The 25,801-nt window shown below is 54.6% G+C and overlaps 13 protein-coding genes across 13 annotated transcripts in view; 5 read left to right on the forward strand and 8 right to left on the reverse strand.

Moving 5' to 3' along the window:
• BCV69DRAFT_273696 (putative oxidoreductase CipA-like protein) overlaps positions 1-67 on the reverse strand; it is a gene marked incomplete at its 3' end in the record, with an annotated part of 1,434 nt that extends 1,367 nt beyond the window's left edge. Inside the window, exon 1 of the mRNA XM_025491015.1 lies at positions 3-67. The remainder of the gene's footprint in view (positions 1-2) is intronic.
• Positions 1-67, forward strand: part of BCV69DRAFT_71297 (hypothetical protein) — a 516-nt gene extending 449 nt beyond the window's left edge. Inside the window, exon 2 of the mRNA XM_025495472.1 lies at positions 27-67. Within this exon, the coding sequence (XP_025345538.1) occupies positions 27-29 (3 nt within the window). The 3' untranslated portion in view covers positions 30-67. The remainder of the gene's footprint in view (positions 1-26) is intronic.
• Positions 68-1,716: 1,649 nt separating this feature from the next.
• Positions 1,717-2,636, forward strand: BCV69DRAFT_295265 (hypothetical protein). The gene has a single exon (XM_025493901.1). The coding sequence runs from the start codon at positions 1,787-1,789 to the stop codon at positions 2,507-2,509; it is 723 nt and encodes a 240-aa protein (XP_025345539.1). The 5' UTR covers positions 1,717-1,786; the 3' UTR covers positions 2,510-2,636.
• A 6-nt stretch (positions 2,637-2,642) lies between these two features.
• On the forward strand, positions 2,643-3,181 carry BCV69DRAFT_71313 (hypothetical protein). Its single transcript, XM_025495474.1, has one exon. The coding sequence runs from the start codon at positions 2,777-2,779 to the stop codon at positions 3,044-3,046; it is 270 nt and encodes an 89-aa protein (XP_025345540.1). The 5' UTR covers positions 2,643-2,776; the 3' UTR covers positions 3,047-3,181.
• BCV69DRAFT_71304 (NAD(P)-binding protein) lies at positions 3,182-4,368 on the reverse strand. The gene has a single exon (XM_025495473.1). It carries the CDS (start codon positions 4,235-4,237, stop codon positions 3,317-3,319), a length of 921 nt encoding a protein of 306 aa, XP_025345541.1. The 5' UTR covers positions 4,238-4,368; the 3' UTR covers positions 3,182-3,316.
• A 789-nt stretch (positions 4,369-5,157) lies between these two features.
• Positions 5,158-6,015, reverse strand: BCV69DRAFT_71328 (hypothetical protein). The gene is made up of 2 exons (XM_025495475.1): positions 5,873-6,015; positions 5,158-5,810 (listed from the first exon to the last, which is right to left on the reverse strand). The coding sequence occupies exons 1-2, from the start codon at positions 5,906-5,908 to the stop codon at positions 5,403-5,405; spliced, it is 444 nt and encodes a 147-aa protein (XP_025345542.1). The 5' UTR covers positions 5,909-6,015; the 3' UTR covers positions 5,158-5,402.
• Positions 5,713-7,745, reverse strand: BCV69DRAFT_285008 (hypothetical protein). The gene is made up of 2 exons (XM_025493240.1): positions 5,873-7,745; positions 5,713-5,810 (listed from the first exon to the last, which is right to left on the reverse strand). The coding sequence occupies exon 1, from the start codon at positions 7,662-7,664 to the stop codon at positions 6,123-6,125; it is 1,542 nt and encodes a 513-aa protein (XP_025345543.1). The 5' UTR covers positions 7,665-7,745; the 3' UTR covers positions 5,713-5,810; positions 5,873-6,122.
• A 463-nt stretch (positions 7,746-8,208) lies between these two features.
• Positions 8,209-10,794, reverse strand: BCV69DRAFT_273698 (P-loop containing nucleoside triphosphate hydrolase protein; the record flags this gene model as incomplete). The annotated part of the gene is made up of 7 exons (XM_025491016.1): positions 10,340-10,794; positions 10,064-10,268; positions 9,321-9,994; positions 8,969-9,250; positions 8,660-8,878; positions 8,339-8,588; positions 8,209-8,269 (listed from the first exon to the last, which is right to left on the reverse strand). The coding sequence occupies exons 1-7, from the start codon at positions 10,506-10,508 to the stop codon at positions 8,209-8,211; spliced, it is 1,860 nt and encodes a 619-aa protein (XP_025345544.1). The 5' UTR covers positions 10,509-10,794.
• A 5,560-nt stretch (positions 10,795-16,354) lies between these two features.
• BCV69DRAFT_285012 (hypothetical protein) lies at positions 16,355-17,110 on the forward strand. The gene is made up of 2 exons (XM_025493241.1): positions 16,355-16,732; positions 16,803-17,110. The coding sequence occupies exons 1-2, from the start codon at positions 16,577-16,579 to the stop codon at positions 16,941-16,943; spliced, it is 297 nt and encodes a 98-aa protein (XP_025345545.1). The 5' UTR covers positions 16,355-16,576; the 3' UTR covers positions 16,944-17,110.
• A 129-nt stretch (positions 17,111-17,239) lies between these two features.
• BCV69DRAFT_71528 (hypothetical protein) lies at positions 17,240-18,158 on the reverse strand. Its single transcript, XM_025495476.1, has one exon. The coding sequence runs from the start codon at positions 18,037-18,039 to the stop codon at positions 17,509-17,511; it is 531 nt and encodes a 176-aa protein (XP_025345546.1). The 5' UTR covers positions 18,040-18,158; the 3' UTR covers positions 17,240-17,508.
• BCV69DRAFT_285013 (hypothetical protein) lies at positions 18,035-20,011 on the forward strand. The gene has a single exon (XM_025493242.1). It carries the CDS (start codon positions 18,278-18,280, stop codon positions 19,868-19,870), a length of 1,593 nt encoding a protein of 530 aa, XP_025345547.1. The 5' UTR covers positions 18,035-18,277; the 3' UTR covers positions 19,871-20,011.
• Positions 20,012-20,105: 94 nt separating this feature from the next.
• BCV69DRAFT_285014 (cytochrome P450) lies at positions 20,106-22,966 on the reverse strand. The gene is made up of 3 exons (XM_025493243.1): positions 22,071-22,966; positions 21,756-21,869; positions 20,106-21,679 (listed from the first exon to the last, which is right to left on the reverse strand). The coding sequence occupies exons 1-3, from the start codon at positions 22,487-22,489 to the stop codon at positions 20,470-20,472; spliced, it is 1,743 nt and encodes a 580-aa protein (XP_025345548.1). The 5' UTR covers positions 22,490-22,966; the 3' UTR covers positions 20,106-20,469.
• Positions 22,967-23,417: 451 nt separating this feature from the next.
• BCV69DRAFT_71663 (hypothetical protein) lies at positions 23,418-25,650 on the reverse strand. Its single transcript, XM_025495477.1, has one exon. It carries the CDS (start codon positions 25,364-25,366, stop codon positions 23,639-23,641), a length of 1,728 nt encoding a protein of 575 aa, XP_025345549.1. The 5' UTR covers positions 25,367-25,650; the 3' UTR covers positions 23,418-23,638.
• Between the last annotated feature and the right edge of the window lie 151 nt (positions 25,651-25,801).

Genomic DNA, 25,801 nt, shown 5'->3' on the forward strand with positions numbered 1-25,801 from the left:
GCCCCGGAGATTAGTGCGCGGGCGAGTGACGAGTACGAAAGGCCCCGGAGATTAGTGCGCGGGCGAGTGACCAGCTCCGGGGCTTCTGGCGGAGTTGACAAGACGCGTGGCTTCTGCCTTTGTGGCTGACAATCGAATTATGGCCACGTAGTAACTACTTCCTTCGGGGTGTCCGAAGGCTGCAGAAGAGTTCTTATCTCCGCGCCTCCGCCACGCCTTCCGGGGCCTTTTTCCCTCCCCTCGCAATCAGACCAATGAAACAGAGACAGGAGACAGCACCAGGACCACAGGAGCCAAGAGCCCTTTCCCTCCCCTCGCAATCAGACCATTAAGCCGTTCCTGCCCCTCGCAATCAATGAAAAGGGGACAGGAGAGACAGCGGGAAGAGCACTGAGCAACTACCACAGAGGACTGGCGGTCAAAGGCAGACAGGACAAACGCTCACGGGAGCGATATCTTCCTTGTACGAGTCACTGGACTTTGTCTTGCTGCGACACGGCAACATGTGGCCAAAGCGCGCCGGCTTGCGGGATGGCGAGAATGTGGGACCAAGCGAAACGACTCCTCGCCAATGGTTGCCGCAAGACCGTGTCCGACAGAGTGCGGTATCACAGAAGCATCGGCAGCAGTCGCTCTTTGCCGAGAGACGCGCAACGTCATGCGAACGTTGAAAGTCATGGGTGCAAGTAGTGTATGGTATAGGCGTGATTTGTGCACTTGTTCTGTACCGCAGATGTCTGTGCTACGGTACCACAGTCTTTGAGTTGCTGTGCATACGCTACTCCACACTCGAAGCACGGAACGTCCTAATCTAGACTGGAACGTCAGCGCATTGCTGCCGCCGGCGTTCCTGCATACGTCGATCGAAGCGGCAAATCGGGGGATCGGACTTCTGCAAGGGGCGAGCGAAGTGTCCAGATATCAGACGAGTGTGTCCTGTACTGGAGCGAGTTGGCTCAGTCGTCGGGCGGGCGCATGCAAATGTCTCTCAGCTGGCATCCAGGACCGCCGACAACATGAAGGCACGGCGGCTCTCTTTCCGTCGATGACTCCGCGAGACGCTCATGAAAGTCACAGGTCTCGGCTGTTCTCAACCATCGAGGGCGCGTGCTTCGATGTTCCGATGATGCACAATTAGCCGAGATTCGGGCCTCCGGCTCCCGCATGGACGGAGCGGGAAGCACCGCAAGCTCGGCAGCCACTTGCTGCTCCTCGCTCAGCGCTGAAGAAGCGGGGAATCGCAATCGCTTAGAGAAATCGCCGTGCTCAAGACGCCGAAGCGTCTGAAGGAGGCGGGCTGCCCACGACGGGGACGGACTACGCACGACAGTCTCTTGCACACGACGACAATCCATCTTCGAGCCTCGGAGATCCCTGGTCAAACAGTACAGCGGCAGAAGCGAGGTTCCTTGGAGAAAGCGCCGTTATTGAGATGTCGAAGCGTCTGAAAGAAACGGACTCCCGACGATGAGGACGGAGGACGAACAACAGTGTCTTGCACCGCCATCGAGTCTTCGTTGATCACCAGTGCGAGTATCGGCGGCAGCGACGGCGGCACTGGTAGCAGCAGCATCGACAGCTGACTGAGCATGACATCACACGGGGCAAGAAGTATACGAGTACTACCTACTGGTACACAGATCGCTGCGAGCGTGATCAAGCTGCATGCAACCTACATAAAGCGAGCCCAAATGAGCATCTCCCCCAATCCTACACAATCATTCAACAGCCTTCTCATACATTCTTAGTGCATCCCGTCCACCAAAGAAAGCACTCCACGTCCATCATGTTGAGCTCACTTGCCTCTCAGATCCTCATGTACGGCCTACCGGTACTGGCATCCAGTGCTGCCGCTCATGCTCGTCCCCTCGCCGGCCGGGGAACGCCCATGAGCTGCTCCACGTCGAACGATGGGTACCTTACCGGCAGCCTCGTCGTCAGACCAATCGGCTTGAACACCAATGACGGTCAGACCACCGGAGACACCACGTATGTTGGTACCGTTCCTGGAGTTACTCACAACGGCATTGATGGAGAAGCAGCTTCCATCTTGGTGACCAAGAATTCAGACGGCACTCCTGTGGCCCCCCAAGAATGGGAGTTTGTGCCCTGCACCGACGACACGGGACCTCCCCCTCCTGGCTACGTCGCCCCTTCTGACGGGCCCAGCAATCTGTCCTATGGCATCGTCCGACCCAAGGGTGCTTCGCAGCACTGCTTGACAATCGAAAGCAACAGCGATACCAGCGCTGGAGATCGCAATTCGATTTTAGATTCGAACTGTACCTCCGTTGGCGAAGTCTTCCGAAGCTGGGTTCTGCAGAACTACATCTATGGAACCTCCGACTACGGACAATTCCTGTTTTTTCAGGCGGACAATTTGACTTCTGTCGTCAGCAACACGGCCCACGCTGAGCTGCAATTCGTCACCAATGCGACGACTGCATCTCTCGCCGGACGACAGGCCATGCAGTTGATTCTTGTGCCCTGGACGTCTGTAGAAAAGTAGACACCGCAGGCTACCAACGGACCAAGAATTAACGAAGGTCCTCACAAGCAGACGCACACCTGGCCGTCTGCGCAGCTGTAGATTGGAGAAGTGCTTTTGAGAAGACCGACCCCCAGACATGCCGTACGATGCTCAATTGAATATGCTGGTTCACACATTCACCCCTTTGAGCCGTGACTCTGTCTCGCCACCATTGCTGGTCAAGTTATGCATTGATCGACGTTGTGACAGGAACATGAGCAGCACTCCTTGCAGTCACTAGAAGATATGCTTCCATGTCCATCCTTCGCACTCTTCTACATGTCTCCGAAGGCTCATAGTCAGCGCGAGCCCCGTACGATAAGGAATGTTCATCCATCTCTGAAGTCTACCTACCGAGCCCGAACGCTCGGGCCATTGCTGTCCGCGTGTTGTGTTGGTTGGTCAGCGCCTATCGCTCTGCGGCCATGGGACACGGCCGGACTGAGCAACATAGCCATGCAATGCTGTACATCAGCTTCGATCATACCTTCGTGTTCCACGACTGACGGAGACTAAGAGAGTTGATTGAGAGCTCTGCGTAGCCTTTACAACTGTCTACGGTGCCAATCAAGTGCCGGAACTGCTTACGCATCGGACAATCCCCCGCTTCGGTACTGTCACACGGCGGGTATTTCACTCAGCGGCAGGCCACCAAATCATGACAGGCAGTGCGGGTGAGATTGTGACGCGTCACATTGTGGCAGCTTCGGAAAACGCTGCCCCGATCCTGTCAAGCAGCCCCTCCCTTCCCTTGGCTCAGCTTGAAATGAGTGGCTACTTCACAGCTTAGTCCATGATCTCACCTGCCTCCCTCAGCCCCTGCTCAACTGTGCGCGCGTCTTCTGCCATCTCTTCGAAGGTGGCAGTCCGCTCGATGAAGTTGGCGGGTTTGCCATCTCTGAAGAAACCTCCCGCCTGCTCTGAGCTTATCTGGGATGCCAAGACGATAGATCTCGCTCCCGTCGATGCTTTCCTGGGTCCCGAGTTGCTGTTGAGGTCGGTAGCGCAGAATCCCGGACACGCTACGGACAGAATGATGCCTTGCTTTTCCAATCGACTGGGGGCTATATTTCGAACGTAGGCGTTCAGGAACGCTTTACTGACTGCATACGGTCCGATCATTCCCTCTGAGATCGGGAATTCCTTCTGAAGCTCGGGCGCAGATGGGTTGTGGGTGTTCAGACTCTCAAGATATCGCTCTGCCAAATCATCAAGCTGAGCTGGCGTAGTCTTGCTAGGTTCGGTTAGGAGGTTCTGGAGGGGTAGTGGAGAGTGGTACGTGGCCCAAGCACCCATCCCGGATGACACGATGACATCGTGGCCACCACGTACAATCAAGGGATCGAACACCTCCATCATCCTCTTGACTCCGTAGTAGTTGACCTGCATGAGTTGCTTCGCCTCCTCGTACTCAGTCGTCGATACGACACCGGCATTATTGTAGACGCAATCCAATTGACCTCCGTACCCTTTCTTGACCGTCTCCGCAGCAGCTTGAACAGAGTCCATCTTACTGACATCAAGTTCTAGGATCCTGACGTTGGTCGTGTCCAGTCCACGTTCTTGTAGTCTGCTGATGGCTGCTTTTCCGTTGGACAGTGAACGGGTACCTAGCAGGATTGTCTTCGATGCATCAGTGCGCAGCAAACGCACGATGATCTCCAAGCCGAGGCCTTTGTTGGCACCGGTCACTACAACTGGAGCCATGGTAGATTTAAGATGAGGCGCAGCTAGCGTGAATGCAAGTGTGTGATGGGAGGAGATGAGGCACAGTCGGAAAGGAAGACAAAATGGGAGGCATTCGTCGTGCGCTTATATGCTTGCCATTTGCCTAGGAGCAGGACGGTGAACCATTCTAAGCTTACCGCCCATCCAGTAATATTAGCAATAAGCTTACCGCGCATCCAGTAATATTAGCACCCTTTTCGTAATCAGCTTAGCACCGGTGGCTGATCCTGCTTAGCGCCGTCTAGCCGAGGCGGCGCCAAGGCGCACAAGTGGAAGCAATGATCGGGGCTTGAAGCGGAATCTGTTCAGGTTTACCAGCGCGTGTTTGGGAGCCCGCCGACCGCCCAGGGACCAGACACGGTGCGCCCGACATCAGCGCCCGGCAAGCCTTCTGACTTCCCTTTTTGTGGCAGCTCTTGTACCCACGTCCGCCGAAGGCACAAAGCTCGTCGTAGCAGCGGGGTACAAGACAAATCAGGAGCACGCAATCGACTCTGTGAATGGCGAGATTCTGGCGCCGAGGAGGCCCACTCTCGTCGGCCTCGGTGGACCAGTCACAGAGAAATGTCCGGGGAGAACCTTCTCCTCTACCGCTGCTTTGAATGACTACTTGCCACACTCCATTGGTGGTTCTATATGCGGGCACATCTCTCATGACACATTGAAGCGGTACCGGTCCTCATCCGCTCGCCCTTCATGACATGGCACCTCGACGTGGTGAGCTTCAGAGGTGAGGCGAGGAGTGAGCATCCTGCCTCACCCTTGTCAACGAGGACTGAGCCAGCAAACTTCGAGATCCAGATATGCGGCCGTACGTCGATTGGACGACGGGCGACGGCTCCTCCAAGGAGAGTCGGATACCTCTAGCACGACTCCGTAATTGCCGTCAGCATCGAAACCAACGTGCTTCTCGAGCTTGCGTGCTGCGGTAGCGGAAGCTTCGTCTTGAAGATGCATTCGAGTTCGAACTCGCTGCACTGGCTCTCGTAACGTGTGAGTCTCTGTTGCCTCTGTGGCAGAGGACTCACATCACCCGCCGCAGAGGAACATGTTCCGCAAGCCGTTCGTGGCATCAAAAAGCGAGTGACCCCTTGGAAGGAGCTTCAGACCCTGATGGCTGAAAGCAAGCAGCTAAGAGACAAGATCAACTGTTGCTCAGAGCTTGCAGCGCCTCTTTACAATGCGAAATCTCCTGCCGAAAAGAGTGTACCAGCGGCCATGCTTCCGCTAATCCGCCTAGCGAGCCCTCGGCTAGATCGATATGGCTTGCAATTTCTGCTATTCTCAAACGTCTTAATTGTTGCTTTGGCTCCGGGTGTTGACGACCTGGACAGTCGTTTGCGACGAATGCGATGAGCCCTGCGTAGGATGCGACCATTGCGCAGCAACCGATGTAAGGCCAGTGCTGCAGGCTTAGCATGTGATCTGAAGGTAGAGCCCCATTGTGAATCTCGAGGGCCTTGGGACCAGACTCGAACAGACCGACCTGGCTTGCTTCTTGAAATGGTCGCTCAAGCTCCATTCTGAGGAGCCGGGAGATGTTGCGAGCGGCCTGGAAGGGATGGAAGTGGATGGTCAGCGGGAAGTGGTGCCCGCTGTAGAGCAAGAGCTTACCTCAAGTATGGCGGCTACGCTTGCTTGACGGCTCATAGTCGCCTTCGGTGTTGAAACCCCTGACAAGCAGGATGGCCCTTGCCGTGATACTTGCGCTTCAAAACTACAGGACCCCAACCCAAAGTTGATGTCAGGAAACCATGCCTTTCTGTGTAACTGGATGCGACAGCTGTTGCATTGAATGAAAGGAACACAGACGCAATTGTCAGATTCGCGGCTGAGGTTGTGAGACCCTCTCAATGGCTTATGCTTACGCGTTCAAGAGAACGGCCGTATCAAAGAGACAAATCGCCTGAGTAGCAAGGTAGCTCGCTTTGTGATATGGTAGCATGCGCACGCTTTTGAGCCAAGCACTTTGAGCCCTGGCAATGAGATTTACCAAAGTCCCGTCCAGTATAATGACACGGTCTATGGTGGTCGCCGAAGAATGGGGCGAATCTACATCCTTTACGCAGTCGTCCATCAGCAGGGCAGCTTGGATGCGCAAAGAGTATACTGCATCGGAGCACGATGCCTTGGGCTGTGGAGCTGGGAACCTAGGCTCCTGTCTCGACCGCTGACAGTTGGCCAGTCGACGCGGTATTTGTCCGCTCGTCGTAGCTGACATCATGACATCAGTGACGCGGAGCTCCCACCATGCCGCCCTTCCAAGCTCTCGGGCATCCGAAGTCAGCAGAGGAAACAGCAGAGTACTTGATGCTTGACGTTGTGGATCCATATCACCCAAACCGTAACGTCCAGCCAGGTCGATGGACTTTCCGAGCTGGAGAGAGGCTCCTTTGAGATCATCAGTCGCATAGAGAACAAGCGCCATCAGCAGATGAGCAAGTAAGAGATCGAGGGTAGCAAGGGCAATGGCTTCGCTCCTTTGGGTCACAGCCGGTACCGCTGATAGAGTCGCGCACATGTCACTGATTTTCTCTCGAGAAGAATCTCCCCTTGCTCCATCTAAGGTACAGTAACCGATGCAAGTCGCTGCCCCGACTGCATGGGAGATCTGCAGAGGCTCAACGGTAGCCAGGAACGTTGTTCGATCGCCAAGGACTGGTATGGAGAGAGCAAAAGTATCAAAGAAGTGTAGCAGTCCTGCCTCATCGCAGCGATCAGCCTGATAAAGTGGACGACTGGAGACCTCCGACTGTGTCGTCGAGGACGAGGGTGAGTTCCCCTGGATTCGGTGCCGCAATGAGAGCCAGTCATCCGAATATAAGGATGCAGCTTCCGAAGGAGTGGTCGACGCTGTAATCGAAAGGTGTGTTGAGTTTTCTGGTGCACAACCCAGATTGCAAGGGGTGATTTGCATTCCGCGTGATCCCGTAGGATCGGGTAGCGGCAGCGGCAGGCCGCTGCTTTGGTCACCTTGTGATGGAGTATTACCAGGTATTCTGGGCAATTGCAGTGCGCCTGTGGACTGCTCGAAAGGACTGGCGGACAAAGACTCAGGCCGTACGTTGTGGAACCAATCTGTCCACAGATAGTCTTCGAACTCCCCATCAGTATGGGCAGTGAGACTTGTGTCTGCCTCGCCTGATGCGCAGGCTGGGACAGGACTTTGAGCAAACGCTGCTTCGGCAGGCAAGTCTGATGTCGTGACACTCCTCGCTTTCTTTGGGCGCCCATTCCTCTGCGATGGCATCCAGACACATGCGATCGCTAAGCCAACGCATCTGGTGCAGGACTCTGGTGAAGTCGTGGCGGAAGGCGTGGGGCTCGAGGTCCCATCGCATCGAACCTTGGCATTGCGGCAAGGTAGACAGGCGAGGGCATTGCGGGACCTCTTGATTCCGCTCATCGTCTGCACTCTGAAAGAGGGCGGGAGAGAAGCTGGCGCAATGTGGAAGCTAGATCGGTCCTTAGTACCGACACGATGCAGTGGCCAGCGCCTATCTATGTAGCCCGGCCGGATAAGTGTGGGACGGAACAGCTTCGGCTACTTTCGCGTCGTGCCGGCTCGATTGCCGTGCCGAGCTCACGTGGCGCAAGCAGTTCAACTCAGCGTGAAGGCCCAGTCTCAACGTAGGGGCCATGCTTTCGCCCCTACACCTGCCTCAGTCAGCGTACGGAGCCGTACACTTCTTACAACGCAAGACTCAAGCGGAGACTATACTCTCCTGGAAGACAGCATTAGATTGAGATTTGGTACAACGACTCTGTCGAGCACGGAGGCAACGGATCGGGCGAGACGAACAGGCGACTTTTCTCGATCAGCTGGCCGGGTGAGCTCGTACCTCCAACACGCCCAGTCAGAACGAGATTCAACACTTTCGTCCCCCTCTGTCGGTAGACCAAGCTGCGACGTGGCGAGGGAGACAACGAGAAACGAGGCGCTCGGCGGATCACTTGGTCAGAGCCAAAGCAGCCCAGAATCCAACTCGATACACCATGATGATGATGACACTAGAGGATGCGAGAGGGTCTCATTTAGCAGCGGAAATTGGTGCATAGCGCGAAGAACGCGACACTTACATCAGGAAAGTGTAGAGAACATCGTTGGAACCAGAATAGTCTAATTGTGCCACCACCGCCGACCCAGTGACGGCGCAGGATTCAGCGTCGGGCTGAGCAAAAGAGCAGCTGCAGACCTCGTCAACGACTTGGCAGCCAAAAAGCAGGCCAGTAAAGTCGTTCTTCACCATAAGCTGGAAAGCATACGTCTGATAATCGATCCAATGAGCCCAGCTGTGCCAGAAAGCAGGCAGGTTGCGCATGAAATACCCTGAGGGAGGAGCGCACGGTTTCATCGGCAAGTACTGGGATTTCCTTCACATCCTCTCAACGAAAACTCACCTTGGACCGCCATCCAGAAGCCATTGGCGAAAGCAGCGACTGCCAGGGCTGCTACAAAAATTGGTATAATAGCAGCGATGAGAAGGGATTGGGTCTCGGCAGCATACACGCCCACAAACAGGTATGCAAGGAACTTGAAAAAGGGCACAGCACCAGCATGTAGACCGACAGACCAGTAAACAATCACTGCATAAATAAGTGAACAAAGGAAGAGATACGCTGCAGGGATGAGAAGCGATGATGAAGCGGAAAGTGAGCATACAGAGGGCGCACCACGTCAATGAGTCTCAGTGGCCGAGGCGCACTCACGTATGTTGACTGCAGTATTCGATACTACGAAGGGCAGTGCCCCATACAGTCCATTGCGTTTCTCTCTCAGCAAGACCGAGCGCTCCTCGAGGAAGCTTGGGATTCCAGCTACGCTCATGAAGCCAAGGAAAGCCACACTGAAGAAGTGCACACTGAGGCGGTCGTTTATTCGCGAGTCTTCTTGGGGCAAATTGACCCACACGGTCGCCACGAGAATGCCCATGCCAACGTACATTCCGAAACGTACCCCGTAGGCTAGGAGGTTACGATTATAATTGATGACTGTCGGAGCCGGCAAAAACATGAGCTCTTCTTCATCCGCCCTTCGCAAGTCACACCACATTTCACTCACTGTTCCTTTGGACCAGATACCAAGTCTTGTAGATGAAACCACTCCAGCGGCGCCGTGTGGCGGAGCCCATCGCGCTCAATGGACTCGATGGAATGTCTTTGACATTCGCGGCATAGCTGAGCTGCTCGAGCGCATGTGTTGGCCTGTGCAAAGCCCAGGCACCGAGAAATTTTGCAAGCGTCCACCCGGCTGCTGCTTCGGCGTGGCCGAAATCCGATGATACTAATCGCATCATGTGGTCGGCTGGATTTGAATGCGCTGCCGGTGGAAAACCGAGGCCAGCAAACCATTCACTGACACCATGAACAGAGCCCTGGTAGGCAATTTGACCCTTGGCTAGGAGCAGAGTGTTGTCAAAAAGGGCAAACGTTTCCCAAGAAGGTGAATGAATGGTGGCAATGACTGTGATGGAATGCTTTGAAGACAGTGCTCGGATGGCAGACATGACCTCGTAGGAAGTGGCACTGTCAAGGCCAGATGTTGGCTCGTCCAGAAAGAGGATAGCAGGTAGAGTCACCAAACTGGTGCCGATGGTGACTCGTCTTTTTTGCCCGCCGGAGATGCCTCGCTGGATTGGTGTGCCAATACGATGTTTGTCGACTTGAGAAAGACCCAATCCCGAGAGGATGTCATCCACTCTCTGTTTCACCTGTGCTTCTGTGTAATACGGGAAGCTGCCAGCGAACAGCAGCACTTCCGACTCAACATCTAGACATCTGGAGCGTCGTCTTTTCAGTACTCACCTTAGGCGCGTCGAGTACCAAAACGTCTCACCTACCGTGAGTGACCCCAAGAGAGCGTCGTCTTGCTCGACGTAGCTGCTGCCACGCGCGAGATCTTTTTGACTTATTTCGCTCCCTCCCCAATAGATCTTTCCGGTGTCCAGCTTCTTCCGTCCGGCTAGGCAGTCTAGCAGAGTAGATTTACCTGCTCCCGAAGGCCCTAGTACTGCGTGCAAGGCCGGGCAGCACGCGGTGAGTGAGTGAGTTCCTGTAGCCGTGCCCCTCCTGAAGACTCACTAGCAAGCATCTGACCGACTGAGCATTGCCCGGACACCTTGTTGACCAATTCGATGGGCTGTTTGGTCTTGCGATCTTTGACAGTGTACCTAAGGTCCTCCCAAGCCAGCTTGCCCCGTGAAGGCTCAAGTCCTGCCTCGAGATCTCGCGTAGTTTGAGGTTCAGCCATTGTAAAAAGTGGACAGGACAGCGGAACAGCGAAACAAAGTCATGAAGGGCTGGGTGTTGAGACTGGCTGCTTTTGTAGGTAACGCTCTTCTCGTCTACGGGCAAAAAAGTACCCGAAAGCCCGCTTCGGCATTGCACGGTGTGCCGGCAAAGTAGCCGACGCGTTGACTGATCTCGACATAGATGTCTTTCCGATAGCCGGCAAAGAAGGAAGCACATACTGGAGACAACAGCCCGCTGTCGGCGACGACTTGCGAATCTATGTACTCCTGCTATCGTGTGTGTGGAATGTGAGCCATGTGATCTCTGATCTCATTCGACAATACAAGTATAGCGCTCGATCCGCACAGGCATGGCGACTTTCCCCGCCGGATGAGTACGAACGATCAGGTAAGCAAGCAGTGTGGCTCGAGCACTTGGGCGATTCGTGGGGAACCCGACGGCACAAACACTTGACGGGACTGTTGTCGACTGTCAGCGGTGCTGCTCTCGCTTGTCCTAGTCATGATAGAGTGACAGGCCATGCCGAATGTTGCACACGAACATTGACGCTGTTCTCTCAGCCGATGATCTCTGGATCGAGAGGAAAATTTCAAAAGCCATGGGACGGCTCACCTGACTGGCATAGGATGCAATGGAGCTGCAGAAATCCCGGAAAGGAGGAGACGGACCGCGATCGGAATTCCAATGCCTCAGTTGTACTGTATGTCAGGTCGAAGAGTGCACCATAGCGTGGAAGCGAGGTTCAGCATTTACGTCGAATGTAGCCGGCTACTTCTGTGCGACATGTCACCGCTACTTCTTCGCTTACTTATTGGGCAGTACCATGGTACGGTGCAATTCGACGCTCGCTACGTGAATCCGCACCCGGTGAACTGACTGTCGCATTCGAGCAAAGCCGACACCCTCTACAGCGTGTGACAACAAGCCCAAGCCGCCGCCATGATGTTTGTTGCTTTTGCTCTATACTTCTAGAATGTGGCCTCGGTATGAGCCGGGCTGCTGGATACAGACTCGCGCTTTGTGGGTCCACTCGAGCAACGGCCAATGCTGTAGCTCGTGGCGCGTGCAACAGCGAGTCATCTTGCTTTATTGTACTGTACCGTAGACGGTCATTGGAGTCGTGCTGGCCAGTATCCTCACCCAGCTGCGCCAGTCACATCAAATCGGAGCGACTCTGATGACACAAACAACTTGAGAACCTGTACAGTACTGTAGGTAAGCAGTGCTTTCCATGATATAGGCACCGAAACGACTGTCCAATACTCCTTTCGTCACTCAATTGTAGCCAGCTGCAGCAGGTGCACCACAAGCAGCCAGAACACCTTTCTCCGGCAGCATCCACGATCAAAAGGACCTACATGACACTGCTCTGGGGCCTGACCTTGGCTCAAGTGTGGCTCAATCTCGGGCTCAGAAATGCTCGAGCGCAAGGCAAGCTGCCAGGATGTCTGCCAATATAGTAATTCAGGATCTATGGTGTCTGACTACGAAGGAAGTACAGTACTCCCTGATGCGACCCAAAGTGTAAAATTTGCACAAAGCGCAATGTCATGCGGCTACAATGAATGGAAATCTCGTCCACAGCTATAGTTCTGCGTTCTCTGCGTGTTCTTGCACAGCAAAAGCGTAAAAGCTGCAGCAATTGCAGCAAGTCGCGTGTACTGTACTGTCTTTCAGGCGAGAGATGTGTGGGCTTCCGACGATGCTGCGGCGTTGCTCCCCTGCGTCTCTACAGCAACACTGACACTCTGATCTTCACCTACACTTCGCTGTTCCATCTTTGTAGTGCCCAGCGCTCCGGCATCATTCTGAACGCCAGGCTGCTTTGAGAATTGGGCAGCTTTTATTCATCAGAGTGACTCTGTCATAAACCCCGCATAGCCTTTTCGGTAGTGCCCTTCACTTTGTTTATGACATGGTTGGTGAGGGTGTCATGCGTGTCAGTATCTTGCTTGCCAACACATACTTTCTTTTCGCCAGACCAAAGACCCACTCGCACAGATTGAATTCTCGTGTGCAGTAATCCTGTTGCAGTCAAAAGCATGATGGTTACAAAAAACGGTTCATCTTGCTATATTAGCAAGTGAATACACTCAATTGCGGAATCCCGCACACTTCTTTTGTCACTCAATTCTACTCTAGCAAACGGACGTCAGATTAGCAGGGTGACGTGCAGTCGGGCAGCATGCCGCAGACTTTGGCGGTCCGAGCATTGAATTCAAGCCACGGTATACAGTAATCAGGCTCAAACACTGCAGCAGTGTGGTGCGGCCGAAGGTCATCCTGCATCCTGCCGAAATCTGTTTGTCTCGGCTGAAATATCGCAAGCCGGCTAAGGTACTGTAGGCTGCAGCTGGTTGAAATTCAGGGACAGAATCGGTATGGTACACTACTGTACTGTACCAGATGTGTGACATTGCAGCATTTCGCGCGACATTTGACATCGTCTATAGGCAACATCTGCAGACTGTCATCTTTTGAGTGCGAATGACCTTTGCTGCTTAGTGCTACAGTCGTACGTGTGAAAGCTGGCTTGCAACAGAAGACCTCTGGTTTCAATGTCCACGATCGAGATGCCGCTTTCGCGCACTGCTTTGCAACATGTAGCAGCTTTGCAACTTTCTGCGATTGGCTGAAGTTCTTTCCACTGTTGCTGCATGTCATGTACAGTACAAATTTTGTGCGACATGGAATACTGTATTTGTCACTCGACCCTACTGTACAGTAGAGTACTGTGAGATCTAGGCCCAAAGACTGAATCTGACGCGCAATTGGCTAGAATTGAGTGACGAAAGCAAGAAGCAGTCTAGTCGAAACAAGCTTGCCTCGCGCTTTGACAAAACGAGTGAAACCGCTTTGGGAGACCTTGGGACTATTCAAGCTCTGACACAAAACTCAATTTGTGCAGTCCGACGCAAACACAGTGCTGCTTTGCATGCGTCTGACCGCAACGGCACGCGCACTCCTTCCGTCGCTCAATGTTGTTTCTTTACAGTAAGTAGTGTCGTTTTCACTGTAGCAGTATCGGCTTGGGAATACACCGCACTCTTTCCCGCAATCACCTCTTTTGATTACTATATTTTGTTTCGCAGAGGGAGTCTTGGCAAGCTACTGTAAGTGCTGGATCTTGTTTTGTCGTACTTGGCTGGTGCCTTACCCTTACACGACTTGCTGAAGTAGACACTTCATGCGCTTTGCAACTTCCAATCACCGCGCATCAGCGGACGCAATCAGTGTCATGGATAGACAATCTCGGACAAGACTTCGTAGGGAAGTGAACGAGACTGGCTGACAGACTTGTTTCACCTAAAGACACTGAGCCTGCTGAAAAGATAAGACCTTTCACCGCTATAGCTTCTGCTACTTGCCATTGTACTTGATACTGGTACCGTAGCATTTTGGCCTTGGAGATGACGCAAACGAAGCTAAAGCAACACTAGGCAAGGAAGGAGTATCGAAGTAGCCCTGACCATAAGGAAATCTCGTGGGAACATCCGCTTCACGCTGTTCCAGTGTGTCCGGCACAACATCTGAGGTGCAATCGTAACCTGTACTTTGGGAGACCGTTGTCGTCGTTACAGTAGATAGCTCGCAATGTCGCGTCAACGAACGCGACCTTTGGCGTCAGAGAAGGGAGCGCACTGCCAGTCGTATCTTTTCGAAGATCCTTATTATGCGACTACACACCAGGTCATCCTGGAGTTCACCCAGAATGGTATACGCCGCGGAAAACGACGGCGAAAGTTCAGAGCGCGTCATGCTGCCATGAGGGGCAGGGAAATACTTCAACGTCAGCAGGAAGCAGTGTCTATAGAAGTACAGCGACAGCACGACGGGCTCGCGGCCTCGCATTAGTATGGTGTAAGGCAAGTGAGGTAGCATGCCCACAATGTCCACTGCACAGCATTTTGCCGAACGCCTGCCCTGTATATAGGTCATCTATTCACATCGAGATTGCTCTGTAGGACTCCAAACTGATTTTTCACTATACCCATGGACACCGTGACATGCTCAATGTAATCATATGGTTCGGTGAGGTGACAAAGCTTATGGACACAGGTCGACGTGCCAAAAAGGTACAGGTGAGCATCGAAGTCGGGCGCTCGGTATGAGTGTGCCTGTCTCGCTGGGTGGAGCCTGTTTGCAAGCTCGGACGCTTTCGTGACCCACGACACTGACTGTGCGCTCCCTCTTGCATGCGTATGGCTAATATGCGGCTAAGTGCCACTGTGGGAGAATGTGGAAGAGGGGCTTGTTGACGTGCCGTCCTTTTGGAGTCGCTAGCCGGGAAGCGTTCGTTGCTGGTGACCCTCAACTCGTTCAAAGCAAAGATGATCTGAGGGGCTGCCACTCGTGGTGGGCCATCTCGAACTGGGTGGCCATTTGAGCATCGTCAGTGTGACCGTCCTTGTGCGACCCTCACGAGGACACGTCAGGAGAACCATCCGCAAGTGTTTCGATTGACCGCAAAAGGGAAGTCTACGCCAGCTGGTCCTCGGAGCAAGGTGTAATGGAGCCGCCATTCCACCCTGCCTGCCCGCGTGCGCGTCTGAGCGCGCTTGTGCCTGTGTGTGTGCACTGAGCTTAAAGGAGTGGCTCGACGGCGCGTCCCGGTACTCGGCCAGGGCAAACCCAATCAGAGTCAAACTCAAACTATAGAATATGCCTAGAAGGGGCTACACAGTGCTGCTTTCAGATCAACGATCGGTCTTCCCTACGGCGCGTACCGGCCATCTCAAATGATGTGCCAAGATATGCCCATTTCTACGCGCACAAATCTTAGGCGCCCTGCCACAGCGTCAAGACGCCTCCTCCGCCAGCGACACTGGTATCCTGGAATATGCTCAAAGAGAGGATTCCAGCCATATAGGTCTCGCTTCCTCACGACCTCCCTGCAGTCCGTGCTGAGCGCTGCAAATGATGTGCCGAGCGCGCAGACTCCAACCCTCCGCGAGTCTCGCTCACTCTCAATCACTCTCATTGAGAATGATTCACTCTCAGTCACTCTCATTGAGAATGATTCACTCTCTCTCACTCTCGTTCACTCTCATTGAGAATGATTCACTCTCATTCACTCTCGTTCACTCTCATTGAGAATGATTCACTCTCAATCACTCTCAATCACTCTCACTCACTCTTATTCACTCTCACGAGACTCATTCATTCTCGTGATCCAATCCCCAGATGAAGACCTACATAAGAAGCCGCCCGGGCATCCCCCACTTTGTACTTTCCTTTCTTTCTTCAGAGCAATACACACCCACTTCTCTGCCGCTACCTCCTCCTCTACATCATCCTCGACCACCAGCCTCTACTTGTAAGACTGATCATCTTATAGTAGTACACCCTAGCTGATTACCTGCCGTACACTTTGCTCTCCAGGTACCAGCCCAAGCCCCTCCTCGTCCTTACAGCTACTCTGCCTGCTATTTGGTTCAAGACAACAAATAGTACTCGGAGCTTACTCTAGGATTGCTACCACTACAACCACCTACCGTACAACTACAACCCGTGACCACCATCACACAGACAACAGAAATGCCGGATGCATGCAAAGTGGGTCAGACCGATCCGATATCCTTGTACACCCTCAGTCGCATTTCTCCTTCCGTTTTTCCGTCTCCGCTCCCTCTTCATTGCCCCGTGGCCTCTGCTTATTGTCCGCTCATCATTCTGATACCAGGATTCCCCAACGCCCTCTCTTTCCAGACCTGGACCACACGCACATATGCAGAACCAAATCTACACCCCAGCCGCTCGCTGGTGGCCCGGAGGCAATCTCATTCTGCAAGATAGTTCTGGCGATACACTGCTCACCTTCCTCATTGCCTTCCTGACCCAAGGTCAAGTGGCAACATGGGATTACATTCACGAAGTCCTTGGCATGTGTTTCACGGGAGGCGTCAACCTGACCACGCTCGATGGTACGGAAAAGACCAGAGCAGACCCCATCATAGCTGAAACTCTCGTTGTAACGTCAGACGGTGAGTCCATCGTGACAGCGAGCGATGCAAAGCGGAAGGGACGGTGGCAGAGAGTCACTGTTTGATCATGGCATGATGATCAATGCTGCGAGACCTTAACTCAAGCGCATCTCTCACCAACACAGACGCAGGCCTGACGCCCGTTCGAGGCCCTCGATTCAAGGACAAGTTTCGGGCCCCCGCAGATGTGGCCGACGACAGCACTATGAGCCGCTCTTCGCGCCCAACGGTGAATCAGGTAAGATCTGGTCGATCACACACGGCAGGTGATTGCGTCGTTGACACAGGGCCCTTTCGCACAAACGTAGTCGCACTTCTACGACGGATTGATTGCAAGGGACGCCTTTTGCTTGGTCACCGATACAAACTTTGAGTCTTGCATGGCTGCACACATTTTGCCCCTCTCACGCCCTGAGGTCAGTCCAGATCCGGTTGGTGGCTGTTCATGAACAAAGCGCTTCCCTCGCCACGCTGCCTTCCATCTGACAGTATTACGTGGAGGTGCTCGGGCTTCCACGAAAGAACGCCTATCGCTTCTTGACGGCATACGGCCTACTGCTCAGGAAGGACATAAACTCTGAGTTCGCCTCAGGAGGCATTGCCTTCTACCCGGTCGTGAGTTGGTCGTGAAAGCTGCGTAACAGATGCTACTGTCTGTAAGTCTGATCACACCAATGCATACTGGCAGGGGGAGAATCTCGTGATCCATGTCTTCAAGGCGAGAGGGGACTACCGCCAGTATCATGGCAAGGTACTTGGTCCCGACCGATTCCGCGCTCAGTACGGGGCTCCCAACGTGGACCTCCTGCGCTTCCATTATCGACACTGCTGTATCAAGTACATGAGGGGCTATGCCGCCTTCATGGACATTCCCCGGGTTCAGTGATGGTAGAATCGAGGGGCCCTTGAGCAGGCGCTCAGAAGGCGTAGAGGAAGAGGTATAACACTGTCTTTTGTCACCATGTCTCGTTGGTGTTCCGTGGGCCCAATCGACGACACTTCATCTACTATGCACTATCGTGTCTTGCACTGAAATAATGCTCTGAAACGTCTCACTGCCCTCAGAAGGAAGGCGGTGTAATTCTGCGCCGGTATGTGTGAATCCAGTAGGATGGCCGACCATGCCACTAATAGGAGTCTGGCGGCAAAGGTGCGGTTCAACGGTGAGATAACTTGTCTCTCGCCAATGCTCTCTGGCGTTGGGTCCGCAGGCGAGAAAGCTTGCTCGATCGCCGCTGAGCTTCTTCGCAAGGACCTCCACATTCCCACACCTACTGAGATGGGCACTCCAGGATCTTCGCCGATGTTTTGCCTTATCCAAGAGACGTTATTCCCATACACAGACTTCTCGTCGCAAGGCGAGCTCAACCATCCGAGAGCAAGGTAACGAGGAAGGAAATGTAGGGTCCCCGCGTGTGTACTGCAGGCGCCTCGCTTATTGCTGAGTGGCTTGCGAGCTCCGCCAGTCCGCCGATGCACGGCCGTGTTCGGCACAATAGAACTTGCTCCGCCCTTGCCGGACCTTTTATCTGATGAGCACCGCATCGGCCGACACTCGTCTTATCGAGGGAGCGGATACCCAGCGTAAAGAAGCCATGAAGCGGGCGAGCGTAGATGCCCCAAAGGCCATCGCGGGCCTCCTTTCCCCGCCCCCCCTCAATCCAACCTCTTCTCTACGAGAAGCTGTCCTTGTCTTCCACTCCACGAGCAGTTTACACCCACCTCAACTCCCGGGAGTGACGCGCAGTGCACAACGGCTCAGTAGAGTTTCAGATCGCGCTTAATGATACAGGTCACTGCCTTCTTCTTTGTACTTGCGCTTTGCGCAGCCGGGGCTACTTCGGCTCCAGCCCCTACTTCGGAGAAGCCCACCCCGTTGGATCCCCTCACCCACGCCAATGACATCTTCAATGCCATCCATAGCTCCATGCGGCAGTTTGGTTCCTCCCTGAACCACAACGGCCTGGGCTTCTACATTGCCTCTGTTCCTCAAGACACCGAATTCTATCACGGTACCTCTCACGAGTTCCGGATCAATGGCACCGAATGGCTGGCTTTCGAAGCGGAACATGCTCTTCTGTTTGCCTCGATGGGTCTAGGGAGATTCCCTGGGGGAGGTCCTGGCGGGGGACCAGGACGCGGGCCGCCTCCGTCGATCCGTGAACAGCAGGAACAGATCCCCTTCAGCAGCTCGACTTTCAGCAGCGTTGCCCGGTCACGCCATGGCTTTTTGCACACCTACAAGACTCGTCGTCCATTACGCCTCCTATATCTGGATGGCCAGTCGGCTGCGAAATCTGACTTTGGCACCCTAGACACTCAAGATCTCGTCATTCGTAAGAAATCAACAGCTGATCCCATGCCTGGTGGCGGAGAATTCGAGAGGGCCGAGGACATGTGTCGGATTGCTCAAGAGAGCTGGGCAGGAAAAATCGATGGCATTCTGCGGATGGAGGGAGGCTTCGAAATCATTCTTTGCTCCTTTGCCGAGGTCCTCGACGTCATCGACATCAAGCAAGTCGAAGCTCCCGGTAAATTCGATCACTACGCCTACTACGAGGCCGTTGCATCACGGTACCATGGTATTGGAGGGGGAAGGGTGACTCTCGACTATGACAGCTTCGTCACTATGTTTGCTCTCCCGAATGCTACCTACATCGACGAGGAAGGAAGACCGCGCATGTACGCCGACTCTGAACAGGTCCAGATCACAAGAGATCTGCTACATGCGTTGGCTCTCAGTGGAAAGACTCCTGAAATCGATGCCATTAATTGGCAAGCAGTAGTAGACATGTACGTAGCTAGATGGTCCAACCGTCTCGAGTACCTGTTCACGCTCGTTGGCGAAAAGAAGTCGTTCAAAGAACAACTAAAGATGATGCGCCGGCCTTACATTGACTTCGCAAACAGGAGCAGGGAAGCAGAAGTGGGGAGATGTGTCCATCAGTTCTGGCCAGACAGTACACGCTCTTCATCGGCGACCAAGTCAGTAGCTGCGCAAGCTGTCCATCAAGTCGTCCACAAGATGTGCTCCAGCATTTGGACCGCTTGGGACGCCATCGACGATGGAGACGCTCAGAAAGCATTCGACACTGCTACTGAGTTGAAGAGCTACCTCTCCTGGACGACTTGGAAGCAATGTAGAGGCTGCCAAGCTCATGAGATCTGCAAGTTGCCAATTTGGCCAATGGGTTCCAAGGAGGACTTCGCTCAACCTCAGTGTACCGCCGACTTTGCCAGTGATCGCGGGGGGTATTGGGGGCATGGAGGACCTGGCGGGCCTGGCGGGCCGGGTGGACCAGGTGGACCTGGAGGACCTGGAGGACCTGGAGGACCCGGTGGGCATGATGGGTCCGGAGGCTCTAATTGGGCATGACTCATGGGTTGTCTCGTCCGTCGGCCAATTACAGCATACTTCATCATATCAGAGCTACTTCCACTTGAGCGTCTCACCGTCCGCCGCGCGCCGTGCGCCGTGTTGCGGTCTCCTCTTGCCCGTCCATAATGAAGCTTCGCCCAATGAGCAAGACATGGCTTGTGAAGTCTGCAATACAGCAGGAGCTGAATAAAACTGAAGCCAAGTAGCTTCACGCCTTTGACATTAGCTTGTCCGAGCTTGATGAGGATCATTTAGTTGCATGCGTGCCAGTACCATGAAGCAGATTGCAGAAGCAGCAAAGTCAAAGACAGTGTGTCAGCGGACAAGGTGGCGAAATCACCACTGAGCTTCGACATTCGTCAAGCGGGGATTAGCAAACAAGGGTGAATGAAGTAATGCTCGATTCTCCCTCACTACGTGTGATCGGAGGCGGACATAGATGGTGTGCGAAAAAGAACATGAAAAACGATCCTTATTACAGTGAAATTGAGTGATGGCGCGACAACGAGGCAAGGCGGTGTCTACTGCATGGCAGCGCAGAAGACGTACATGACCTGCTAAGGGCCTCGGGGCCCTTTCTAACGAATGGAGCCGTTTTATAGCTGAGCTGCTGCCGCCTCCTTGGGGCTAGCACCTGCCTGAGGTCTCCGCCTCTCCGTGAACTTCATCCTGGCACCATCCTTTGGGAAGATGGTGGCAATGACCTCAACTTCCTCGCTCAGCGGAGTGATTTCGTGCTCCCAATTCATGCCGATGCTAGCAGCGCCAAGGACAGCTGTAAGATGCATAAGAGCATACTGTTGTCCGATGCAATTGTGAGGTCCCGAGCCAAAGACTAGCCAATTCTTGACGCCCTTGTTGGCCGAAGATTCAGGATCGAGCCATCGCTCAGGAATGAACTCGTCGGGCTTGTGGTAGACCTCTGCGTCGTGCAATGCATTCCAGAACGAGGGGATGACCATCGATCCTTTGGGCACCGTGTACTTGTCGTCGATTGGGAAGTCACGGTGGGCCAAGTACGGCACCATGATAACGGGCGGCTTCATCCGCAGAGACTCCTTGACGACGACACGGGCGTATTCCATACGATCGACTTGGTCCAATGTGACTGGAGCGTCGAGGTCGTCCCCTCGTAGAGCGTACTGCTCTTCCCTCACCTTTTGGAGGATGTCGGGTCGGTCAGCCATGTGTTGGAAGAGGTACACTACTGCAGAAGACATGGCGTCCTGACTCGCAAAGAGGAAGCTCATCAAGACCATGGCAATCTCACGATCAGAGAAGTCGCGGACCAGGAGACGTCGCTGCTCGCTCGTGAGCTCCGAGACACCATTCGATGTCTCTTCCCTAGCATCGAGCATAGCCTTGACCCAAGCATCTGTCAAGCAGTTCACCTGGCCCCCTTCGGCCATACGCTTCTTGCTCTCCCGTGCAGTGAGCTCGAACCACTTCATTGCGAGCTTCCTGGCCTGGATAGCCTTGTAGACTTTGGTTCCGGGGAACGCAAAAGGGAAGTTAACCAGCTCCAGCGCCACGGTGATCAGCCAGTAGTTGTCAGAAACCTCCTTGGCTCCATGCTCGGGGATGTAGTCGCCGCAGAAGACTCTCAATGATGTGTCCATGTTGAGATCTCGGAAAGGCATCTGATATGGTCGGAACGATCCATCTTCGGAGTCTGACATCCACTTGCGGAAATGCTGCTTGTAGATGGACTCCTGGATGCTCAGGTAAGTGGCAAGAGCCTTGCGGGTGAAGAGAGTGTTCAAGCCCTTGCGGAAGTCAACGTGAGCTTTGCCATTGAGGAAGACCCTGTGAGGAGAGTCACATGGGAGACAAAGTGAGAATCTCTGAACGATGCGGACGCGCTCGGGGGGAATCTACGTACCAATTGTCGGGGTTCAGGACCTTCTTGGCAGAAGCCACGAGGCATGGCTCTGTGTATGTGGGCGAATTGAGAATCTTGCGGGTATGTTCGGTCGACGAGGCTACGACGATGAAGCTGACGAGGTTGCGGAAGCAGAAGAGGTGTGAGCGTCGAGAAAGGGATCACACGGAGCAACGCCGCTCGAACGCCGTTCGGGCCAGCTACTGGCAAGACCTTTGAGCCTGAAGAGAAAGCTGACTTGTTCCCACGGGGGCGGCGCAGGGCGGAAACAAGGGGGAACGCCACGCCCTCGCTTCCAATGGTTTCGGTACTCACATGTGGAATACGCTCGCGACGCTCAGAGGACCGGAATTCCATCCTGCCTGGTACTTTTCCAAAGAGGGATGCAGCGAGTCTGCGAATTTTCCAATGATGGGAATCGTCCACTTTGGGCCAGGAAGACCCCCCTTCTTTTTGCGATACGTCACTTGCTCAAGCACAAGCACAGTGGCGACGATGGCCAGGATGGTGAAGATTGTTCTCGTGGCCGAAGCGCCCTGGAGAGATGGCAGGGAAAGGTAAGACAGATAAGGCGAGACCTTGCTCCAAACCGAGGGGGAATCGAGGATGGTGAAGGGTCCTACCGATGCCGAGGAGCCCGCGCGAGATGCGTTGGAACTCAAGAAGGCGGAACGCAGGGTAGCGGTGGACTCAGAGGCCGCATTGACCTTGAAAGACTTGAGTACCGAGGCCATTTGAGGTAAGGACAGTGGAGCAGGGACGTCTATCTACTGGAGGCGACAATGGCGCGATGTTGAGATGAATCCCCAAATCTCAAGACTTTTGACTGAGAGCGGGAACGCCCAGTGGGGGAGCGGATTGCCGTACAGTGAGCGAAACGCGACTAAAAGCGGGCGGGAATGATGGCGCGGACGCGTATGGGCGGCAGCGGAAGGAGCCAGGCGTAGTACCGAAGGGGGAGGGAGACCGTAAGGGTGGAACTGGTCAAAGAGAAGGTAGCGATCTAGGAAAGATGTATAGACGGGGAGGGAGAGAGGGAGAGAGAGGAGAGACGACGACGACGACGAAGGGAAGACAAGTAATCCTCAGCGGCAAGCAGCCTGGATATGGTAAGGAGCTGCTGAGGCAAAGAGGGAAACAAACCCCACGGCGGCAAAAAAAGGAAGGGCCCGGGTCAGAGGCAGGCGGACGGGCGCAGGAGCGGAGGGAGGAGGACGAGGAGTGCAGAGAGCGGAAGATTAGAAGTCAAATCGAACCAAGTCAAGGACGGAGTTGCATCTCCGCCGCCGCCTTGGCCAGGGACGCTGGCCTGGATGCAGACGCAGGAATTGCCACGGGCACCCTGCCACACCCGCGACTGCTTTCAGCCATCGACAGAATTAGCAGCCACCGTCAGAGAGAGAGAGAGAGACAGACACACGCTTAGCCGAAGGGCAGGCTGAGTCGAGTCGCTCCTGCTGCGCATCCTCCGTTGTTGGCACCCGCACCCACTTCTCTCACACATCCACATCCGAGTATCGGCCCTGGTCTGCAAGCTACCCACAGTCGACGGTGCCTTGCGTGCCTGTGGTCCACCGCTGGAGGGCTACTGTAGCAAAAAATTGAACCGAACACCAAAGGCGCGGGTCACACGCCACGCGCAAAATGGCAAGGGCCAAGGTTCGGCAAGGGCTCCCCGGAAATGCACGGCCGGAAAGGACCGTGGGGGCGGAATGACGCGAATCTGCCTGATTCATCAATTGGCTGGCTTGACAGGCACACACGCGCGGAGAGATAGATACAACGCCAGGACCTCGTGAGCCCTGCAGGCATCCTCTAGGCCTGGATACCGTCAATCAAGCATTCGCTCTGCCGATGCACACGTCGACACGATCGCCTCGCAGTCAATTGCCAACCACCTGGACAGCCAGTGTCTTCTTACTGATCGTCGCAGCAGGGGGAAGCACAATACTCAGTCGTCGTCCCCGAGGGCCCAGCAAGCCAGCCACCAAAGTCTTCGGGTCAGGACATGACTGCTGAACAGCGAGAAGGGTTCGAGTGCCAGGTTGAGCTTGCGAGTGATCGGCATCGAAGATCGAGGCTCGCCTTCGAGAGTATGTAGGGGGAGGCTCGAATGTATTTGGGCGCTTCACAGTCGATTGTGATTCTGCTGAAGTGGAAGCAGAGACAGGATGCGAACAGGACCAGGCCCACGGCTGCCCTGCATCAATCTCGATGGCCTGGCTCACTCCTTTGTCTGAGGTGTCATTCGGCACAGAGTATGGGATGGGCACCTTCTCTGGCAGATTTGACCTGGCCAATGTTCGAAGAGAGTAGTGGCTGCAAGGATGGAACATTACCGGCTCGGGAGGCCGAGGGGGTAGGGCATTCTCGCACACGGATGGCCTCTGCTGCTCTAGAGTGCCCCGATGCCCAACAAGGGGTTGCTTCAGGCTCTTGGATGCATCTGTAGCCCCGTCTTCTACCATTGTGTCTTCTGTGGACCGGCATGGCTCAGACAGAGCTGCGGACGAAGCCACATTGCTAGACATTGTCCCGCCGCTGCCGATCTCACAGGCACCCAGCGACGCGGGTGTGTTTGCGCTCATCACCGGAGTACCTTCGAGGAATGGTGTCAGGGTCACCACAGGTCTTGCCGATCTCAGGTTGCCGCCTACGCCAGTGGGAAGTGCCGAAAGCAGACCGCCCTTTGACGTTCGAGAGGTGCGGCTGGGACCCCACAGTCCAGACTGTAGGGCAGGAAGAGCGGACGGACGGGAGTACACCGACCCCTCTGAGCTTGCTGAAGGCGAAGCGATCTCGACGTCTTCGTCTGACATTGGACCCGTGTCTCGGTCAGATGCCGGCAAACTTTTCGTGCTCTCAGGCTCTGTCTTGGCCAGCCCGCTCTCTACTGTCCGGGCCTCTGGCTCGTCCAGCTCGGTGTTCATCAGCAAGCGGACTGATGCTCCTTCTTCGAAGGAGTGGCACGCCAGGTCCGGTGCCATCGGCGATTCTTCAGGAGGCTCAGCAGTCGTTTTGCTAGTCCAGATGAGGTCCATCGAAAGTCGTGGAGCGTGAATTGCCTTTCTGATGGAGCTGTCCAAAGACTTGTTTACATTCGTCACTTCAAAGCCAGGACGCATTGATGAGACTTCGTCGATGGAAGGTTGACGTGCGCTGAGGCGAACTGGTGGTTGCACCTTACCAGCAGCCTGTCTGTCACTGCCGACTGAAGTTGCTGAGCTCGTGCTCAGTCGACCGGGGTCGAGACTCCTGGGTCTCTCGGGCGTAGGTCTTGAACATGCTGGAGGTTCCTCAAACGGCATGGAGGAGGCTCTCATGACTGGTCTCTCCCCTTCCAATCCGAAGTCTTTCACCTTCAGCTGACCGTCCACCCACTTCTTGCCAGCATTGGGCTTGATGGCTGGCATGGCCGCCCGGGGCAAATCTGCTGGTAGTGAAAATTTGTCGAAGCTCCGCGAGACCCTCTTGCTGTGCGCAGCGGACAGGTTCAGCGAGGTAGGTCGCTGACGACGGTTGCTCGTAGCTATCATGCCGCGTGTGGCCGGTGCGCAATTGGAGCGAAGGGGGAGCCCTGGAGACCTCGGTGATATTGGGAAGGATCGCATGGCGAAGGTCTGTCCAGCAGCTCCACTGCGAGAGGGTGTCTTCACTGAGATCAGCCAGTGAAGTCAGTCTACGCTACCAGTAGCGTGGAAGCACGAAGTGATGACGATGGCACCTGGCCGAAGAGGAGAAATCCGAGCTGGAGAGGAGGGTGATGTCGAGACAGGGATCTAACCAGAGGTGTAGCCGGTTTCACTTATGTATATGAGGGAAATAAGAAGCAATGCGTCATTGCGACGCAGCAACTCATCAACTGATGCTGCACCACGTGTCACCTCATAGAGAGCAAACAGCACTGCGCCCTTCGAGGCGACAGTCACAGCAAGCGTTGAGGACAATTGCGCAATGGTCCGATGCTGCTGCTCACAGGCAGCGTCACACCGTCAGACAGTGTGAGTGCACGAATGCTTGGGCTGCTGTCACCTCCTCTTCCGTAA

The sequence above is a fragment of the Pseudomicrostroma glucosiphilum genome (genome assembly GCF_003144135.1).
Source record: "Pseudomicrostroma glucosiphilum strain MCA 4718 unplaced genomic scaffold BCV69scaffold_16, whole genome shotgun sequence".
Taxonomy (NCBI): domain Eukaryota; kingdom Fungi; phylum Basidiomycota; class Exobasidiomycetes; order Microstromatales; family Microstromataceae; genus Microstroma; species Microstroma glucosiphilum.

What these genes read in the sequence shown, in the direction of transcription:
- BCV69DRAFT_71313 (XM_025495474.1), top strand. Translation starts at nt 2,777, where the DNA reads ATGCTTCCATGTCCATCCTTCGCACTCTTCTACATGTCTCCGAAGGCT.
- BCV69DRAFT_285008 (XM_025493240.1), bottom strand. Translation starts at nt 7,664, where the DNA reads ATGAGCGGAATCAAGAGGTCCCGCAATGCCCTCGCCTGTCTACCTTGC.
- BCV69DRAFT_285012 (XM_025493241.1), top strand. Translation starts at nt 16,577, where the DNA reads ATGCTGCGAGACCTTAACTCAAGCGCATCTCTCACCAACACAGACGCA. An exon ending in CGCGCCCAACGGTGAATCAG is followed by an intron (nt 16,733 to 16,802) that starts GTAAGATCTGGT and finishes GCACAAACGTAG; the next exon opens with TCGCACTTCTACGACGGATT.
- BCV69DRAFT_285014 (XM_025493243.1), bottom strand. Translation starts at nt 22,489, where the DNA reads ATGGCCTCGGTACTCAAGTCTTTCAAGGTCAATGCGGCCTCTGAGTCC. An exon ending in GTCGCGAGCGTATTCCACAT is followed by an intron (nt 21,870 to 22,070) that starts GTGAGTACCGAA and finishes CAACCTCGTCAG; the next exon opens with CTTCATCGTCGTAGCCTCGT. An exon ending in GTCCTGAACCCCGACAATTG is followed by an intron (nt 21,680 to 21,755) that starts GTACGTAGATTC and finishes CTCTCCTCACAG; the next exon opens with GGTCTTCCTCAATGGCAAAG.
- BCV69DRAFT_71304 (XM_025495473.1), bottom strand. Translation starts at nt 4,237, where the DNA reads ATGGCTCCAGTTGTAGTGACCGGTGCCAACAAAGGCCTCGGCTTGGAG.
- BCV69DRAFT_71663 (XM_025495477.1), bottom strand. Translation starts at nt 25,366, where the DNA reads ATGCGATCCTTCCCAATATCACCGAGGTCTCCAGGGCTCCCCCTTCGC.
- BCV69DRAFT_295265 (XM_025493901.1), top strand. Translation starts at nt 1,787, where the DNA reads ATGTTGAGCTCACTTGCCTCTCAGATCCTCATGTACGGCCTACCGGTA.
- BCV69DRAFT_71328 (XM_025495475.1), bottom strand. Translation starts at nt 5,908, where the DNA reads ATGAGCCGTCAAGCAAGCGTAGCCGCCATACTTGAG. An exon ending in GCGTAGCCGCCATACTTGAG is followed by an intron (nt 5,811 to 5,872) that starts GTAAGCTCTTGC and finishes CATCCCTTCCAG; the next exon opens with GCCGCTCGCAACATCTCCCG.
- BCV69DRAFT_71528 (XM_025495476.1), bottom strand. Translation starts at nt 18,039, where the DNA reads ATGCGGTGCTCATCAGATAAAAGGTCCGGCAAGGGCGGAGCAAGTTCT.
- BCV69DRAFT_285013 (XM_025493242.1), top strand. Translation starts at nt 18,278, where the DNA reads ATGATACAGGTCACTGCCTTCTTCTTTGTACTTGCGCTTTGCGCAGCC.